At 35.0% G+C, this 20,238-nt stretch overlaps 1 protein-coding gene across 6 annotated transcripts in view; it reads left to right on the top strand.

Moving 5' to 3' along the window:
- The window catches only part of USP15 (ubiquitin specific peptidase 15), a 148,288-nt gene that overhangs the window by 35,599 nt on the left and 92,451 nt on the right, over positions 1–20,238 (top strand). For 3 of the 6 annotated variants that reach the window (XM_010381127.2, XM_010381128.2, XM_010381131.2), the window contains exons 3-4: positions 8,009–8,139; positions 20,007–20,133. In XM_010381127.2, coding sequence (XP_010379429.1) covers positions 8,009–8,139; positions 20,007–20,133 — 258 coding nt within the window. Of the gene's footprint in view, positions 1–8,008; positions 8,140–9,914; positions 11,302–13,407; positions 13,472–20,006; positions 20,134–20,238 lie in introns of those variants that run through there. The other 3 variants (XM_030939739.1, XM_030939743.1, XM_010381129.2) reach the window with 3 other exon arrangements.

Genomic DNA, 20,238 nt, shown 5'->3' with positions numbered 1-20,238 from the left:
AGGGTTACTCTTAAGTCTTCAACTATTAATCCGCACTTTGCATGTGAGAAAACTTTCCAAGGCCAGACGAGGTACCACTGAAAAGAAGGAACAATCATCGAGGCTAATAATAGGATTGAGAATCATTTGTGTTCTCAGCAGCCAGAGTGGAAAACCACATAATTTACAGAATAGACTTCTGAGAACAGTTTTACTTATATAATAGGGTGAAATTAATTTTCCTGCTCTGCTAGCCTGAAAGCATCAAACTATTTCCAATTAACCTAACTGCATTTCAGAATAAAACTTGAGTATTTATAAGAATACAAAATATCCAGCATACAAAAATGTAAAATTTATAATGGCTTGGATCTGACCAAATATTACCTGGCATGTGAAGAAGCAGGAAAATATGATCAATAATGACAAGCAGTGTCGATCTTAAAAACAAATCTCCCCCACAAGACATGGAAAAAATTAATAAAGAACAGATGAGACAAATACAAAATTAAAAGTTGCTAGATTGAAACCCAGCTCTATGAATAATCACATTAAATGTAAACACCTCAACTAAAGGTAGTGGTGGTGAGATTAGATTAAAAAGTTAAGAACCAGCTATCAACTGCCTACAAGAAACTCACTTTAAATGTAAGGACACAGACAGATTAAAGGAAAGATATGGAAAAAGATAACACCAGGCTGTGGTAAGCAAGACTAATCCCCAGTGATCCTCACTCTTATGTAATACTCTCCCCTTTGAGTGTAGGTGAAACTTGTAAATAGGATGAAGACATCACCCCTATGATTATGTTATGTTTCAAAAGGAGACTATCCTGGTGAACGTAATCTAATCACACATACCCTTTAAAAGCAGAGAGTTTCTCTGGCTGGTGGTAAAAGAATTCAGAGATGCATGAAAGAGAGTCAACATGTCATTGCTGGTTTGAAGTTGGAAGGAATCGTGTGAGATGCAAGGCAGGCAGCATCTAGGAACAGAGAGAGGGCTCAGGTTGACAGCCAGCTAGGAAACGGGAATCTCAGACTCACAACCATGAGTAGCTGAATTCTGCCAACAACCTGAATGGGCTTGGAAGCAGATTCTCCCTCAGACCTTCAGATAAGAGCCCAGTAGGGGTGATATCTTGACTTCAGCCTTGTAAAACCCCAAGCACAAATCCATTTGGGCCCTCCTGAACTACTGACCCACAGAACTGTGAACTAATAAATCGGTGATGTTTAAGCCGCTATGGTAATTCATTATGCAACAGTGGAAAACTAATACACATGCTAACACTAGTTTTTAAAAAGTCAGAGACATTAAGTTTCAGAATAAAGAAAATTATCAGGGATAGGTCACTTTATAATGACCAATGTGATGGGATAGTTCATCAAGAGAATATAGTAATCCTAAATATATACCTACCTAATAGCATAACTTGAAAATATGTGAAGAAGAGTGATGTCAGCAGGATGATAGGATAGAAAGTCCCAGCCCCCAACCCCCAACAGAAACACTGAAGTAACAATGGTCCAGACTATGAGAAACCCAAGATCCAGTTAAGAATTTGCAGTACTCCAGATGAGCACAAAACTGAGAACAACAATATTGAAATGGGTAAGAACAATTTTATTTTGCCCCCATCAGCCCCTCCTCCAAGGAGACTTAGCTTAGTCTCAAGAGAGATTGTCACAGATCAGGACCTCTCCCTTGGGGGGAAAGAGAGAGATCTTGTGTTTAATTTTCCAGCCCTTCAGTGTACTACCCAACAGGCCAGTTTTTTAAAAAAATTTTTATCACTTTACACAGAGTGCTGATGGAACCAGCATAGTTCTGATGCCTGGGGGCAGTTAACAGAGGAAAAGGGGTAGGTGGTTGCTGGAGCTGGAAGGCTCTCAGAGATTGAGAGAAGGCTAAGAACCTGAGGCTTCTCTCCCAGGAAGGAAGAAGAGGAGTGGAGGCATCCTACACTGCCCATGCCTTTCAGTGTGCTGCCTGAGGGGCCAGTTTCTGTCATGCCTCATTGTACCAGAGAGCTGACATATTTCAAATAACTGGGGAAAATTAAGAACAAAAGAAAAGGGATAGGCGGCTTGCTGCAGCTACCACAACCCTGTAATATTGGGAGGAGGCATAGAACCTGAGACTTGTCTCCTAGGAAAGAGGAAAAGGAGTGGAGTGTACCTCCAGTGTTCCAGTCTTTCAGGGTACTGCTTGAAGGCCTGATTACTGTCTTACCTTAGCCAGTGGGCTAATGGAACTGGCAGAGTTTGGTGGGGGCAGATAGGAACAAAAGAAAAGGGGCAAGTGGCTTGCTGCACTCAGCACAGCTCTAGAAGATTTGAGAAGGCAGAGAACTCAAGGTTTCTTTACAAGGAAAAGGAAGACAAGCGGGATGTGCCTCTAATGTTCTGGTCTGTGGTATGATGTAGTAAGATACCATAAGGAAGAAGAGATTATGGGCTCCTTGAAAAAAAAAGAAAGTCAATAAATCCTTCTAATTAGGAATCTGCATGCACAAGTACAGAAAAGACATATCCACAAAAAAAGTTTGAGATGTTCTCAGAATCTCTAGCCAGCTGATGAGTGGAAGTGAAGCTATTTGCCTTTCAAAGCCAGTTCATAAAGACTGGGACAGGTGGCTGTTTCTTTAGTTGCACAAACACCTGTGCAAACCTGGGAGAACTCAATCAGAGAAACAAGACACAAAGAAATAAAATCTCCAGAAACTGACCATAAAGAAATAGAGATGAATTGCCTGACAGAGAATTCAAAATAATTGTCTTACAAAGCTCACTGAGTTACAAGAAAACATAGACAACTTAACAAAACCAGAAAAATAAAAATTCACAAAATATCAACAAGGAGCTAAAAATTATGAAGAACCGAACAAATTTTGGAATACAATAACTGAAAAATTCACTAGAGGTCTTCAACAGCAGACTTGATCAAGTAGAAAAATTGGCAAACTTGTAGACAGATCATTTGAAATTATCCAATCAAAGGAATAAAAATAATAAAAAACAGTAAAGGAAGTCCAAGTGACTTATGGGACACCATCAAATGAATTTGTGTGTATGGAAGTTCCAGAAGGAGGAAAGTGAGGGGGGCAGAAAGCATATTTAAAGACATACTGAGGCCAGGCATAGTGGCTCACACCTGTAATGCCAGCACTGTGGGAGGCCAAGATGGACGGATCACATGAACACAGGAGTTCCAGATCAGCTTGGGCAACGTGGTGAAACCCTGTCTCTAGAAGAAATACAAAAAAATAATCCAACCAGTTATGGTGACTCACGCCTGCAATCCTAGCACTTTGGGAGGCCAAGGCGGGAGGATCACAAGGTCAAGAGATCGAGACCATCCTGGCCAACATGGTGAAACCCCATCTCTACTAAAAATACAAAAAAATTAGCCGGGTGTGGTGGCACGCACTTGTAGTCCCAGCTACTCAGGAAACTGAGGCAGGAGAATCACTTGAACCTGGGAGGCAGAGTTTCAGTGAGCTGAGATCGTGTCACTGCATTCCAGCCTGGCGACAGAGCAAGACTCCATCTCAAAAAATAAAATAAAATAATCTGTGGGTGGTGGCATACACCTGTAGTCCTAGTACTCAGGAGACTGAGGTAAGAGGATTGCTTCAGCCTGGGAGACGGAAGTTGTAGTGAGCTGAGATCGCACCACTGCACTCCAGCATGGGTGACAGAGTAAGACCCTGTCTTGAAGAAAAAAAAAAAAAGAAGAATGAAATAATGACTGAAACTTCCTAAAACTGGGAAGAGAAATTGGGCATCTACATTCACGAAGCCCAAAGAATTGAACAACACTGTTAATCAACTTGACCTAATTGAATTTTGTAAAACATTCCTTGTACCCATTAGGAATCACACCCTATCCCTTCTCTGCTGCCACCCCCAGCTCTAGACAACTACTAATCTCCTTTGTCTCTGTGGATTTGCTTATTCTGGACATCTCATATAAATGGAATCATACAATATGTGTGGTTTTTTTGCTGTTTTTTTTTTTTTTTATTTTTTATTTTTTTATTTTTTGAGATAGAGTCTCACTTTGTTGCCCAGACAAGAATGCAGTGGTGCAATCTCAGCTCACTGCAACCTCCACATCCCAGGTTCTAGTGATTGTCCCACCTCAGCCTCCCAAGTAGCTGGGATTACAGGTGCGTGCCACCACACCTGGCTGATCTTTGTATTTTTAGTAGAAACAGGGTTTCACCATGTTGGCCAGGCTGGTCTTGAACCCCTGACCTCAGGTGATCCACCCGCCTCGGTCCCCGAAAGTACTGGGATTACAGGTGTTAGCCACTGCGCCCAGCCCAATACATGTTTTTTTATGTTTGTCTTCTTTTACTTAGGACAGCACAATGTTTTCATGTTTTATCCATGTTGTTGCATGAATCAGTACTTAATTTCTTTTTATGGATGAATGATTTCTACTGAATGGTAGCACACTTTGGACATTTGAGTTGTTTTCACTTTGTGGCTCTTATGAGTATTGTTGCTACAAACATTCTCGTAAAAGTTTTTGGGTAGGTGTGTTTTCCTTTCTAATGGGTAGATACCTAGACATGAAATTGTTGGGTCTTTTTAAACTTCATTGTTTTACCATTTTAGGAACTGTTAGACTGTTTTTCCAAAGTCGTTGCATCATTTTACATTGTTGCTGGTAGTGTATGAGGATTTATTGCTCCATATTATTGCCAACACTTGTTCTTTCTTGTCTGTCCTTTTTATTATAGCCGTCCAAGTAAGTGTGAAGTGGTATCTCATTGTGATTTTTGACTTGCATTTCCCTGGTGATTAATGATGATAAGTTCTTTGTTTTGTGCTTGTTATATATCTTTTTTAGTGAAATATCTATTCAGATCCTGTGCCCATTTTTAGTAGAGTTGTTTGTCTTTTTATTATTGTATGTTCAGAGTTTGTTATTTATTTAGGATGCTAGACCCTTATCAAATGTATGATTTGCAAAAATTGTTTCTTATTTTGTGGCCTTTTTATTTTCTTGATTGTGACCTTTGAAGCACATAAGTTTTTTAATTTTAAGTCCAATTTGCCTTTTTTTCCCTTTGTTGCTTGTGCTTTCAGTGTCAGAAAGCATTGCTGAAACCAAGGTTGCAAAGATTTGTATAACATTTATACTTACATTTTATTCTAAGAGTTTTATAGTTTTGGCTGTTACGTTTACACCATTGGTCTACTTTAAGTTAATTTTGTATATAGTGTACGGTAGTGGTGTAACTTCACCCTTGCATGTGGATATGGAGTTGTCCAGTAGGCTTTTTAATAGAAATGGATAAGCTGACCCAAAAATTCATGTGGAAATTCAAATGACAGAATGGCTGAAACAACTTTGAATTCTCAAATAAAATCATACACGTTAACACTATTTGATTTCAATCCTTATTTTAAAGCTATAATAATATAATTGATACTGACATAAAGACAAATACATCAATTGACCAGATTAGAGAATCCGAAAATAGATCTTCACATATATAGTCATATAAGTTTAGGAAAAGGTAAAAGAGGAATTCACTGGCAAAATGATAGTCTTTTAAACAAATGCGGCTTGAGCATTTGGATATCTGTTTGCAAAAAACTGAACTTTGATCCATACATGGCACTGTATACAGTATTAATCCAAAATGGATTATAGACCTAAATGTAAAAACTAAACCTTTTAGGAAAAAATCTTTTTGATGTTGTATTAGCCAAAGTTTTCTTGGATATGATTCAAAAGAAGGTTGATAAAAGAAAAAAGATGAGATTGTGTCTCATCAGTAATAAAAGCTTCTTTAAATGACACTGTTAAGAAAAAGAAAAGAGAAGCCACAGTGTGGGAGAAAATATTTACAATAATGTAGCTGATAGAATATATAGTTTATACCACTCATTTTGAAGGAAACATAAAGCCCAAAGGAAAAAGTAGGCAAAAGATTTGAACACATAATTCGCCAAAGAAGATACAGGTTTCAAAAAGCACGTGCAAAAATGCTCAACATAATTCATATTAGAGAAATGAAGATTAAAAACGCAATGAGAAAACTGATCCATACCAAGTGTTGGCAAGATTGTAGAGGAAGTAGAACTCTCATACACTTTCTGTCAATGTCATATCGTAAAACCACTTCAGAGAACAGTCTGGCAGTTTCTTAACAAGTTGGACATATATTTATTATAGAGTCCAGTCATTCCACTCCTAGATATTTACCCAAAATAAATGAAAGCATTTTATCCATATGACCAATTGTATACAAATGGTCACACAGTGTTATTTGTAATAGAAAAAGTTGTGAACAACTCAAATGCCCATCAACACCTAAATGGATAAACAAAATGTAGCATATCCATACAATGAATTCCCACTCAGCAATTAAAAGAAATTAAGATATATAAAAACATGGATATATCTCAAAATAATTACATGGCATGAACGAAGCCAAACAAAAAAGAGGACATACTATTTTTATGTAAGACTCTAAAAATTGCAAATTTGTCTATAGTAACAGAAAGCAGGTACTGTTTTCATGTACAAGTCTAGAAAATGCAAAGTAGACTATAGTTGCAAAACACAGAATAAGTAACATTCTCTTAATCCCTCAGGTTTTTTCCTGCTTCTTGATTTATATTGTTATATCTTACTGAATATAGTGTGTTCTCATTATTGAAATGCTACCAAGAACAATTTTGCTTTCTATATCTGTTAATTAAGACTCACTTAGGACAAGAAAAATATCTGTTAAGTTGGATATATAACTCAGTGAGATATTTCTGTTCCTCTTTCTGCATTTTAAAAATTAAGATGAACAGATAACAAATCTCAGGTTAGGACTGTGATTTAGGTATGGTTCCAGAAATTTCTTCTAGATCTGTGGCCTGTCTTGTACTAAATTTTTTTTAGTCTAACTAGATTTGAAAGTGGATTGTAAATTAGAACCACATCTGAAGAATTACCTCCATTTTAGATCTTGGGAGAAATCCAGATTGTGGGCCTTCTGGAATAATGAAATGGTTCACAAGATGTCCGTTTGTGATTTCTGTCATGGTTCCTAGCCCATGTGTCGTGGCGTCATTGTAAAAGGTTGTTGATTTGCTTCTGAATTTCCTACAAAGGTTGATGCTAGAATGAATATTGTTACCATGTGAGGGATCTCTGCTACTCAAAATATGTGGGAAACACTCTTTTGTCGAGTTTCTTGACTTAACAGTTACTCCATAGTATTTTTTAAAGAACCTAATAAAAGAATTATGTTCTTAAATACTGCTTTTTGATTTATGGTACAAACTGAAAGTTTTAAAGCAGTAGTTTATTTTGAAATATGTATGACAAGCTTGTCCAACCTGCAGCCCATGAGCTGCATGCGGCCCAGGATGGCTTTGAGTGCAGCCAAACACATTTTTGTAAACTTCCTTAAAACATTATGAGATTTTTTTTTTTTTTTTTTTTTAGCTCATCAGCTATTGTTAGTGTTACAATTCTTCCAGTACGGCCCAGGGAAGCCCAAAAATTGGACACCCCTGATATAAGGGAGCTGAATCGCTTTAGAGCTTAAAACTTGTTTTAAATACTTTTTTTTTTTTTTTTTTTTTTTTTTTTTTTTTTGAGACGGAGTCTTGCTCTGCCGCCCAGGCTGGAGTGCAGTGGCCGTCTCTCAGCTCACTGCAAGCTCCGCCTCTCGGGTTCAAGCCATTCTCCTGTCTCAGCCTCCCGAGTAGCTGGGACTACAGGCGCCCGCCTCGTCGCCCGGCTAGTTTTTTTTTTGTATTTTTTAGTAGAGACGGGGTTTCACCATATTAGCCAGGATGGTCTCGATCTCCTGACCTCGTGATCCGCCCGTCTCGGCCTCCCAAAGTGCTGGGATTACAGGCTTGAGCCACCGCGCCCGGCCTTAAATACTTCTTAAATTAGCCTTCATGAGTTTAATTTGTAATGTGTCCAACCAAAGTATGTAGAGTTAGGTACTATTGTTTCTTTTTATGTATTAAGTTTATTATTATTTTTTTTTTGCAGATGGCGATGCCCAGTCACTTAAGGAACATCTTATTGATGAATTGGATTACATACTGTTGCCAACTGAAGGTTGGAATAAACTTGTCAGCTGGTACACATTGATGGAAGGTCAAGAGCCAATAGCACGAAAGGTACATTTTAATAATGACTGACTATAAATATTATTTTTATTGATTAGTTCACATTTTATTATTAATTCAATGAATTGTGAAGTCTTATCACTTATCTTAGAGAAAAAGTCAGCAAAATTACCATACACTGTGTTATAATTATGGCAAGTAACACGTTAAGAAGGTATACTTATGCTAGCCACTCTTGTAAGTACGTATTATTGATTAATCCTCTGTATATAGAGAGAAACTCTATAAGGTAAGTAGTAATATCCCCATTTTACAAATAGGAAATGAGGATAAGAACTTAGGATCTAGTTATTTTAGAAAGTCATATCAGGATACAGACTTTGGCAACTTGACCCTGTTTTCTGTGCTGCACTGTTTTTGATAAAACAATTGAAAACAATGAAGAAACTAAAAGTTGAAGCAATGTTTTTTGGAACATAAAAATTTTTTAAACTTGAAAATGTAGATTTTTTTCATATCCTTTAATATTTTAAAATTATAGTCTAGAAACATTGAGAATAACCAATTTTCTTTATTTTAGGGAACTAAAAAGCAATAAATAAGGGTGTTGCTATAGTAGAATACCAAATATTCAAGGTAAATGAGCGAACCTTACACATGTGTTTGATCATTTATTATGGGAGGGGTGGGAGGCTGAGAAGGGACCAAAATCTCTTGGTATAATTTTATATCTGGTTTGGGTCCCCCTGCACTCCCCCGTCCCCCACAGCATAGAAACAATTAAAAAATTGGATTAGGTAACATAAAGGTAAAAAAAACCTCTAGTAGACCAAACTGTATTTGAATCTATTTGTAATTGGTGCTACGAAGTTGCCATATTAACAGTTTTTATTTGTGTATCTATGGTTTTAGGTATATTAGAAGCTAACCTTGGATCTTATTTTCTGAACAGATCTTGAGTGTACCTTTTATTTATTTTTGTTTAGTTTTATTCCTTAGTTTCACTCAGCCATTTCTAAATTAGAATTTCTCTCTTGTAGGAATGCTAGCCTTATAGAGCTGTAAAATGATCAAGTTGCTTTATCTATAGTTGCTGGAGAATTGAGTGTTTTGATCAAAGGATAGCCTATTTAGCTGTAAAACTATCTAGAATTATTTCATTCCTAGGATAAAGGAAAAATTGTGTCCAAAATATCTTTAAATGTATTCAACTGTATTCCTTTAATCTTAACGATACACTTTTTTTTTTCTTATAAATGTAGCACGTTATACACTAGCAGTCTTCAATATGGTAAACAGATCAACTGCCAACTTCGTTGCCGTTACTCTTTGAAGTATTCCTCACTGAGAGTTCTTGAAACCTCTGTGTAATAACAAAGTAAAATATAATAAAAAATTTCACACAAGTAGAAAGAAAAAACATTTGACAAATCTCTTAGGAGACCGCATACTTATTTTTAATAAGATAAATGAAATATATTCAACCTGTAAAATAGTTTGCAAATGTTCATATGCTACATTACATTGCCTGGAGTTGTTATTACAGATGCAGTTTCCTACAACATTAAATCTGCAGTAAAATTTAATTAATCACACTTAAATCTGGGAATTTCATTTGCATTTTCACTGTGCCCCACATGACTGATGCAGGTGGAACTCAAAGAAGTACATAGAACAGCTTATAGTGGCTGAAGCCCAACTTTGAATATTACCCATCTCTGATTGCATTAAAGAATCTAGGATTGGTGGTTCCCTTAGCTATAATGCAGAAACAAAGTTAAACATCTTCCTGTACCTCAAAGATCTCTAAAATGCGTAATTTATAGTGTCAACACTCAAAGAATGGACGAAAAGAAAGCAGGGATATAAGCAGAAAATACAACGGAATCAAAATCCAAGAGAAACAGCAGACAATAGAAACAGACCCATAAGAAACCCAGGTAATTGAGTTATTAGATTTTAGAATACTGGGCTTATTATGCTAAAAAAAAAAAAAAAAAGAAGTAGGGTAAAACTATTAAAGAAGAAGCAAATAGAATTCTAAAACTAATAATATGAAAATTTTGTGGATTTAATGTTTAGGAAGAAAATTATTAGACCAAACAGAACTGAAGAGAAAATTTGTAAACTAAATGATTTGTCAGTAGAAAATATAGAGTCTAAAGCTTAGAGAGACAAAAGAATAGAAAATACAGAAAAAAGCTAAGGCATAAATGGAATGCAGTAAATAAGTTTAACATGCATACATGTAGTTGGAATCTTGGAGAGGAAAGAAAGAATGAGTAGACTTAATACTTACGGAGGTAATAGCTGAGAATTTTCCCAAGCTGAGAAAGGTGTCATGCTTTAGATTAAAGAAATGCTATGAATCTCAAACTGAAATAATACAAACAAAACAGTACCCAGTACAAATGTTCAAAAGCAGAGGCAAAAAAATATTTCTAATAATAGCCAGAGAAAAAGACATATTATCTTCAAAATAAGGATAAGACAAAGTAATGATTTCTCAAGAGAAACTGTGGAAGCCAGAAAACAGTAGACTTTGATATGTTAAAAGAAAATAACTGCCAATATAGGATTCTGTGACTAAGAAAATAATCCTTCAGGGATGACGGTGAAAAAAGCGATTTTCAAATAAAAACTAATATAATTTGTTACCTGCAGACTTGTACTAAAGGCACTACAAAATAATCTTAAGAAAGGAAGGAAAATTATTCCAGTTGTAAGCTTGGAGATGCAGGAAAACAGTGTAGACTGACAAAATGTAAATGTTGTGAATAAATCTTAAGATGGACTGTTGAAAACATTGATAATAATTTTTATGGAGTTGAAAATGCATGTAAAATTAAACTATGCAATAGTGTTAGCATGTAAGTTAAGATAATATTCTCCACTATGTTCCCCAGTGATCCCCAACTCCTCATATCCATATTCTTGGGCACTCCTCTTCCATGTTTTACTGAGGTTGGTCTGTGTGGCCAATAGCATATAGCAGTACTCATGATACATCGCTTTCAAGATTAGGTTATAAAAAAACACCGCGGCTTACATCTTAGGTGCACACGCACTCTAGCTGTCTCTCTTTCTCATTTCTCACTCGGGGGAATTCAACTGCATATGGCGAGGACACTCAGGCAGCCTATGGAGAGGCCCACATGGTGAGGAACTGAGATCTCTGGCCAATAGAGAGGAACGGAGGCCTGCAACAACCATGTGAGTGACCTTGGAAGCGGATCCTTTAGTTCTAGTTCAGCTTTCAGATGATTGAAACCCAGCCATACCTTGAGAGCAACCTCATGAGAAACTCTACACCGAATCAACCCAGTTAAGCTGCTCCCAGATTCTTGACCCTCAGAAACATTGTGAGATAATGTTTGCTATGTTAAGCTGGTAAATTTTGGGGTAATTTATTATGCAGCAATTGATAACATACTGATCTTGGTACCTGTAAATAGGTGCTGTTATGAAAACTTGAAATGTGGTGTGGCTTTGGAGCTGACAGTGTATAGAAGTTGTCAGAACTTTAAGAGTATCAATGAAAGCTTAAAGGGCTTTAAACAAACTGTTAGTAGGTTACTAGACTTTGAGATAGCTGCCAGCGAGAATTTAAAGTGAGGAAGGTCTTACTGGAAACGGGTAGAAAGTGGTCTTTGTTATACAGTGGCAGAGTAAGTTTAGCAGCATGTTGCCTGCAGTAAACTGAAAGGTTAAAGGTAGTATTTAATGAAATTAGAGGTCTGCCAAAGTGTTAAAAGTACTGCCTAGTTTCTTTTTGTGTTGCTTATAGTCAGATGTGAGAGAAGAGAAATACACTAAAGAAAGGATTGTGCAATAAAACAGAGCCAATATTTACTAGTTTTGAAGATTCATAGCCCCTCCAGATGGCAAACGATGCTGATTCTAAGAAGTGTTTCTGAGCAAAGATAAGACTCAGAGTTCTCGGAAAAAAGTGTGATCTAATCTTGCAGCCAAGGGTGTGACTGTGAGTTACCTCAGAAAAGTCAAAGGTCATGCCTCACAGCACTATTCAGACAAAAGGCCCTATAAAGCGTTTAAGGGTTAACTTAGAGGTTGTCCTGTCATTAGTAATATTAATTAATAATATTAAGGATGTCTTCTCAATATATGGCTTCTAAGAACAGGAGGGCTTCAAGAAACTTATGGGCAACACCTTAGCTTTCTCAGCATAAAGCCAAAGTAGAGAGGACTTATCCTAGAGAATATTTGTGGATATGGCTTTTGTCTAATGGAAAGAACTCCAGTAAGATCCGGTGGAGACCTACATTGTTTTCGAATTACCTCACAGAACCACTGCCATTTTCGACTGCAGAGACAGTATTAAATGAAAGAGGCCTTTGACTTCCCAGACCCAATAAGTTGGAATCAGGCTGAAAATTTACTTAACTTCAAGCATGTGCTAATGCATGAAAAAAGGATGACTCAGAGAACAGAACCAAATGTTAGAATAATTTTCAGGCAAGGGTAGGACTGAATTCCAGTCAAGGAATTTCTAGTATTTGTCCAGGTAGATTTCATAATAGCTATGGACCATTGATTCCTTTGTACCTCCTATTTCTCCTCTTATAAAACAGGAACACTTAAAAGGCTATGTTCTGTGTGCTTCATCATTTTATTTTGGGTGTATGGGGGACAGAAAACTTGTCTCTTAGTTCACAGGCCTATAGATCAAGAGACACTGCAGTAGTCCCCCCATCTATGGTTTTGCTTTCCGCGATTTCAGTTACCTGCAGGCAACCATGGTCCAAAAATATTAAGTGGGAAATTCTGGAGATAAACAATTCATGAGTTTTAAATTGTGCACCATTCTGAGTAACATGATGCTACCCCATTCCATGTCCTCCGCATGGACACTATACACTACTTTCCCATTTGTCACTTAGTAGCCATCTTGACTGTCAATTTACTGTCACAGTGGTTTGTCGAAGGGCAGTAGTAGCATAATGCAGCATTACAATGTATGTCATTCACTTCATCTCTTCTCGTCACGTAGACATTTTATTATATCATTACAAGAAAAAGGATGAATACAGTATGATAAGCTACTTTGAGAGACCACATACACATCACCTTTATTACAGTATATTGTTCTAATTGTTCTATATTATTATTAGCTATTGTTAGTCTCTTACTGTACATAATTAATAAATTAAACTTTGTCATAGGTATGTATGTTTGTAAAGGAAGAAACATAGTGAATATAGGGATTAGTGTGCTATTTGTGGTTTCAGGCATCCACTAGGGGTCTCAAAATACATGTCTTCAAAGGCTTATAGAAAATTTATAATTTGTCAATTATAGATGACAAATTTCTGAACTCCAAGTTGCTAAAATGAATTGAGACTAGTCGGGGCCTTTGGAAGAGGTAAGTGTATTTTGTGTTTTGGGGGAAGGAACTGTGTGAATCATTAGGGGCCAGGGGGTAGACTGTGGCACCCAGCCTCAAAGATGCTCCCCAGTGATTGGGACCTCCAGAATCCATACTCTTATGTAATTCTTTCCCACATTGTACTACAATTGGTCTGTGCAGTCAGTAGCATATGGCAGAAGTGGTGGTATGTCACTTTTGAGATTAGTCCTTAATGGATACCGATACTTCTATTGGGAGTGCACATACGTGTGCTATACTCCTCATCCCCTCCCCTCGGATCACTCACTCTGAGCAAAGCCATAACTTTGCCCTTAACTTACTGTATAGAGAGACCCACATAATGAGGAACAGAGGCTGCCAACAGCTACATGTGTGAGCTTGTAATTAAGATTTGAACAACATGATTAACCACCATAACCTAATTGACATATTCATTGTACTTAGTCGTTGCAGAATACACATTACTATTAAGTGGAAATTTTAAGCAAAATTGACCATATTCTGGGTTATCAAAATTCCAGTAAACTTCAAATGATAGAAATTGTTCACTGTATTTTCTGGCATTAGTGGGATTAAGCTAGAATCAGTAACAAAAACATAACTTGATTATCCCCCAACTACCTAGCAATGGAAAAATATGCCTTTAAGTAATCCTTGAGACAAAGAGAAGAATGAAAATTAGACATACTTTAAACTGAATGATAATGAAAATACAACTTGAAAGAATGGCTGAAGTCATTCTCAGAAGGAATTTGATAACTTCAGTGCAAATATTGGAAAAGAAAATGAAAATCTATTGTCTCAATAAGTTAAAAGGAAATTGAAGTTAAGAAGAAATATTATAAAGTAGATGTTAAAAAAATAGAAACAAACCCACACTAAATGAGCAAAATTCAGTCATTGCAGAGAACAGTGAAATTAGACCAGTAAAATAAAGATGAGTCCTGGCAAGACTGTTTAAGAATAAAAAGGGTAGGCACAGATAACCTATATTATGAATGAAAAAGGAAACATGCCAGAGTCTAAAGACTTTTTAAAAAAATACTATGTTTTGAACAGTTTTATGTAATTTGAAAATTTAGATGAAGTAATTTCTAGACAAACAAAACTTTAATACAGTAATAAATAGGAAACTCGAATTCACCTATTTGATTAAAGAAATTGAGTCATTGAAAACCTTCCCACAAAGAAAGCTTCAGGCCAAGAAAGTTTTACCAGTGTATTCTACCAAATATTTAGGGAAACCATAAACCAATACCATACAGATTCTTTCTGAGAATAGAAGCAGTACTCTCCAACTTATTTTATAAGGCTAGCATAAACATGACATAAAACCTGAAGGACAAGAAAGAAAAATTACAGGCTGGTCTCACTAATGAACATAGATGCTTAAGTCCTAACAAGTGTTAGCAAGACAAATCCAGCATTATGTAAAAAGGACAAAAATGACCAAGGTAGACATTTTTCAAAGAATACAATTTTAACCTTGAAAAGCACTCATAATTTTAGCAGAATAAAGAAGAAAAATAATACATGTAGAAAGAACATTTGATGCTCAACATCCGTGTATGATCTTTTAAAAAACTCTCAGAAAACTAGGAATAGAAACCACTGGTAAATATTATACTTATTGGTAAAATATTAAAAGTTCTTCCCAAATCAAGAATAACTGTGTTAGAAATCTTAGCCAGTATGATAATAACAGTAAAAAGAACTAAAAGAGTGAACCTGGAAAAAGAAGACATAAGATTGTTGGTGTTTTTAGAAGGCATGATTCTATAGGTTTAAAATTCCAAAAATATGTACTGTTAAACAATTAGAATTAATAGGTAAATTTAACAGGTTGCCTGATATAAGGGCAGTATAGGGAAACCAGTTTTTTATTGGCAACAAATAAAGTTTATTTTGTACAAATTTATGGTGTACATGAGAAAATTTGTTACATATATATAATAAGTAGTGATCAAGTCAGGGTATTTAGCGTGTCCTTCACCCGAGTTCAATACATCTTTGTTAAGTATAGTCACCCTGCTCTGCTATCAAACATTGAATTTATTCCATCTTCACTGTATGTTTGTACTTTTAACCCAATTCCCTTCATCCTTTCCTGCTCCTTTCCTTATCCTTCCCAGTGTCTGTTACCTATCTTTCCACTCTTTACTTCATGTGGTCAAATTTTTTAGCTTCCACGTAAAAATAAGAGCATATGATATTTGTCATTTTGTCACTGGCTTATTTCATTTAATATAATGACCTCCAGCTTCATCCATGTTGCTGCAAAAGACATGATTTCATTCTTTGTAATGGCTGAATAGCACTCCATTGTTTATATATATGTATATATATGTGTATACACACACACACACACACACACACACACACACACACACACACCCTGTATTTATCTATTCATTCATTGATGAGCACCTAGGTTGGTTCCATACCTTGCTATTGTAGATAGTGCTACAGTAAACATGTGAGTGCAGGTATCCCTTTCATATATTAACTTCTTTTCCTTTGGTTAGATATGCAGTACTAGGATTGCTGGATTGAATGGTAATTCAATTTTTAGATTTTTGAGAAATCTCCACACTGTTTTCTGTAGTGGCTGTACTAGTTTACATTCCCATTAACAGTGTATAAGTGTTCCCTTTTCTCCACATCTTCACTGACATCTGTTGTCTTTTGTCTTTTTAATAATAGCCATTATGGCTTGGGTAAGGTGATACCTCATTGTGGTTTTGATTTGCATTTCTCTGATGATTAGTGATGTTGAACCTGTTTTTATACACCGTTGGCCATTTGTTTGTCTTTTGAGAAATGTATGTTCATGTCGTTTGCCCACTTTTAAATGGGATTGGTTTTTACCTGTTGAGTTGTTGAGTCCTTGTGTATTCTGGATACTAGTCCTCTGTTGGATGAATAGCTTATAAATATTTTCTCCCCTTCAACAGGTTGTCTCTTAATAAAGTTGAATTTTAAAATAATATTTACAGGTCAGAATACTTAGAAATAAACCTAGTAAGAACTGTGTTTTTCTGTACTGAAAATTGTGAGACATTACTGGGTAAAATTAAAGAAGACTTAATGAGTTAATGGATCTAGGCTGAAGGTCTAGAGACTGAAGATGTAGGAGGAATAGGTCACTAATGTTTTTCTGTAAAGGGCCAGATAGTAAATATTTTTAGCTTTATGCACCCTTTAGTCTCTTTTGAAATGACTAAACTTTGCTGATTGAGGCATAAAAGTAGCCCTAGATAATTAATAATTGAGTATGAAAGTAGCCGTAGACATGAATGAATGGGTGTGGCTATGTTCCAGTAAAGCAATATTTACAAAAATAGGTGATGGGTAGATTTAGCCATCTAAACCTAAGTTTAGCCAAACTTAGTTCATAAGTTTGCCCATCACTGGATCTAGGCATTGGCTTTAATGTCCACCAGCATCACAAAAGAAGGAGCAACTAGATATTTGCATCCTGTTTAGAGTGAGTGTATGTCACTATCTATGAAGTGATCTAAACTAAAAATTACAATAGGAAAGATGGAGAACTTCTAGGTTAAAAGTCTATTGCAATATATGGACTGTACTTGGATCCTGATTCAAACAATATATTAAAAATGAGATAGAAGGAAAAAGTTGACTTTTGACTGGATGTTTGATATTAATTGATGAGTTTTAATTTTTTAGGTGTGATGATGGTATTGTGGTTATGTTTGAGTCTTTGTTTCTGAAGAAAGTACTCTGAAATATTTGTGGACGGAATATCACATATATAGGATTTGTTTCTTACACATTAAGAACTATGATTTCATAGTTTTGTTGTATTTATGTACTTCTCTGTCTTCACCGTTACCTGTTCTCACTCAGACTCCAGGATCTAGGTCTAGTTTATCTGCACCAAATGTAGGTACTCAACAAATACTTTTAAAATGAATGAAGCTAGCTCCTACAAAAGAGTAAGTCAGTCTATTAGAAGCCTGGTATTACGAAATTGTTTATATAGTACTAGATTTTTTTAGAAATTACTTTTATTTCTCTTCCCATTTCAGGGAGGAAGGCACTTGGAATGAAGGTAAAGTTTCTATGAAACTTGTCATACACAGACAGATATAAAGAGTAGACTATATTGGGTTTATTTAGTGTGTTTAATGACCTTGTAAAAAATGCCCTCAATATTCACAGCAAAAAAAATGAACAAATAGAAATTATTTATTTTAATCCTCTATAAACCTATATTTAGCTCAAATACTTAGTGAAGAGACTTTGCCTTCATTATGATTATAAATTAATGAAAATATGTTTGCCTGTCCATAAGTCTTAAATTCTGGACAAGGAGCCAGATTTCATCATGTACTCACTTTTTATTTATGGTAATATAACAGTGTTATAATTCACTGAGAGTAAACATAACTATCATCTATAATATTGAAACATAACTATCATTTCTGAATATCCCCCTTCCAATATTATTTCAAATATATATTTTAATAGTTATAATAATTAGGTAAATAAAACTTTACTTTTTTTTAAGCTTGTTTCTTTCTATTAGTCTTCATGACTATCATTTTCAATGCATACATTTTTAATTAAGGTAGGAAGGAGATTTTATGTAAACAAACATGAAGGACATTATAAAAACAAATAATCTGCATGTGACAGTTATAACATTGATTCGTAAATGTGCTTATTATTTTTCTTTTTATGGTGCTGTTATTTTCAGGTTTTAATAGTACATACACTTTTCAAATAGTTTGACAACAAACTCATGTTTTTAAAAATGACACCTTGTTGATACACTACTTTTGGAATTAGTAAAGTAAATATCTTATAAATATAGTAGCAGTATTCTGAGTAGTGATGATGAAGGTTTTAGCAATGTAAAATGTAGGAGAAAAGAAAAAAATGGTAAGAAAAATTGTGAATCCCGGTAGTGTGGATTTTGAAATATTCTTGATATTTTGTTTTCACAATGACTCTGACAGTTAAGTCACCAGGTTCTTTCCAGGAAAATATCTATAGTATTATGGAAATCTGTTTTCATTTTTAGAAAACTATGCCTATTTAGAAAGTATATATGTCAATATAAATCATAATGGGGGATTTATTTTATGGTTGTTATTTAACCTTACTTATCTCTAATCCTGCTTTGTGTTGGTCATTCCATTTTTCTCTTTCTTCCATAAAAATGAGGCCTGCAGTTACCTTAGTTTTAGTAACTACCAGTGATTAGTAGCTACTTTAATGTAGTTTATTTTAGGATTTTACTCAGATATTGAGCCCCAGTACAGAAATTACTAACTGATAAGAATATTTGATTCCTTGTTTCTCTACTTAAATATAACTACAAGTAATCTTATAAAATTAAATGTTATTACATTTGTAACCATGAAGTAAATCAGCTTAAGAGGTTTAAAACAAATCTCAGTAGTTTAACATATTAGTTTTACAAAACAAGTTACATTTATTAGCAGAAGGAGAGGTACAGACTGCTGCCTGTTTAAAAAAATTTTAACAAGCATGATTAAGAAAATATATATGACAAAGTATCATAAAAATGTGTGTCGGATTAGATAGTAAATACTAGATGAACTGCATTTGAATTTTTTCCATGCAGTGAAAGACAAGTTTGTAAACTCCTTTTCTGAATTGATGTAAGCTTGTGAGTATATCCAGCAGTTATTTGGAACCTCCCTTTTGCCATATTTGTCTAATGGATCACATATCAGGCCTATTACTATTTTCAGAAACAGTATTCATGACTGAAATCCTACAGTTAACCTTTAGAAGATCAGAAGGAATTATACTTATTTAAAAGGTGACCTTAATATATACGTATTTCCTTTTTATGCTTTATGGCTTGCATGCTTAACAGCTTTCTTTTAATTGTTACATAGAATTACTAAGTGTGTAGTTAAAGGTCAAATAAAGTCATTGTAGGGTGAAACTAACATATCAGTTACCTAGCCATAGCTGAATATTTTGGCAACAGTAATTTGGAGTTATCATTTTAATAGATATATTTTAACATAACAGTGATAGTATAGCCATTGAGTTGAAATTGTATAAACAACTTTTTAAAGGTTTTCTGCTTGGGATCACTACTAGAAGCTCTAAGAAGTATGTATCTTCACTCAGAACTGTATTTATTTTAATGTATAAACAACATATGTATATATTTGCACATAGTCATTTTGGGTAAACTTTCTCATTATAAATACTGAATATTAATTATTTATGGTGTACCAGTGTATCTTCATAGGTCAGTAGAATGCCTTTCCAAACTGACACTTAATGTTTTAAAATCATGATTCTTTCTTTCTTTTAAATATCAGAATTTCCAAAAAGCTTTCTTGCTTTTGAAATTTCAGCTATCCAATATCTTTTTTTATATATATTGACAGGCTTTGATAGTGACTGGTTTTTCACTGAAGATCTGCAGTTTTCTAAAGTCTCTTTAAATATATTGTTATTAGAGTGAAATATATTGATATAGGTGACACTGATTTGTTTTGTTTCATTATTTTAGGTGGTTGAACAGGGTATGTTTGTAAAGCACTGCAAAGTAGAAGTATATCTCACAGAATTGAAGCTATGTGAAAATGGAAACATGAACAATGTTGTAACTCGAAGATTTAGCAAAGCTGACACAATAGGTAATGCAAGATCCTGTCTCATTTTTAAGTCATTGCTATTAGATATTTAGTTAGAATTATCTTTGTTATATGCTGCTTACATGATAACCATTTTAAGGATTTAAA

Source organism: Rhinopithecus roxellana, chromosome 10 (assembly GCF_007565055.1).
Source record: "Rhinopithecus roxellana isolate Shanxi Qingling chromosome 10, ASM756505v1, whole genome shotgun sequence".
NCBI classification, from domain to species: Eukaryota; Metazoa; Chordata; class Mammalia; order Primates; family Cercopithecidae; genus Rhinopithecus; species Rhinopithecus roxellana.
This window is presented reverse-complemented; position numbering and strand designations above follow the sequence as displayed.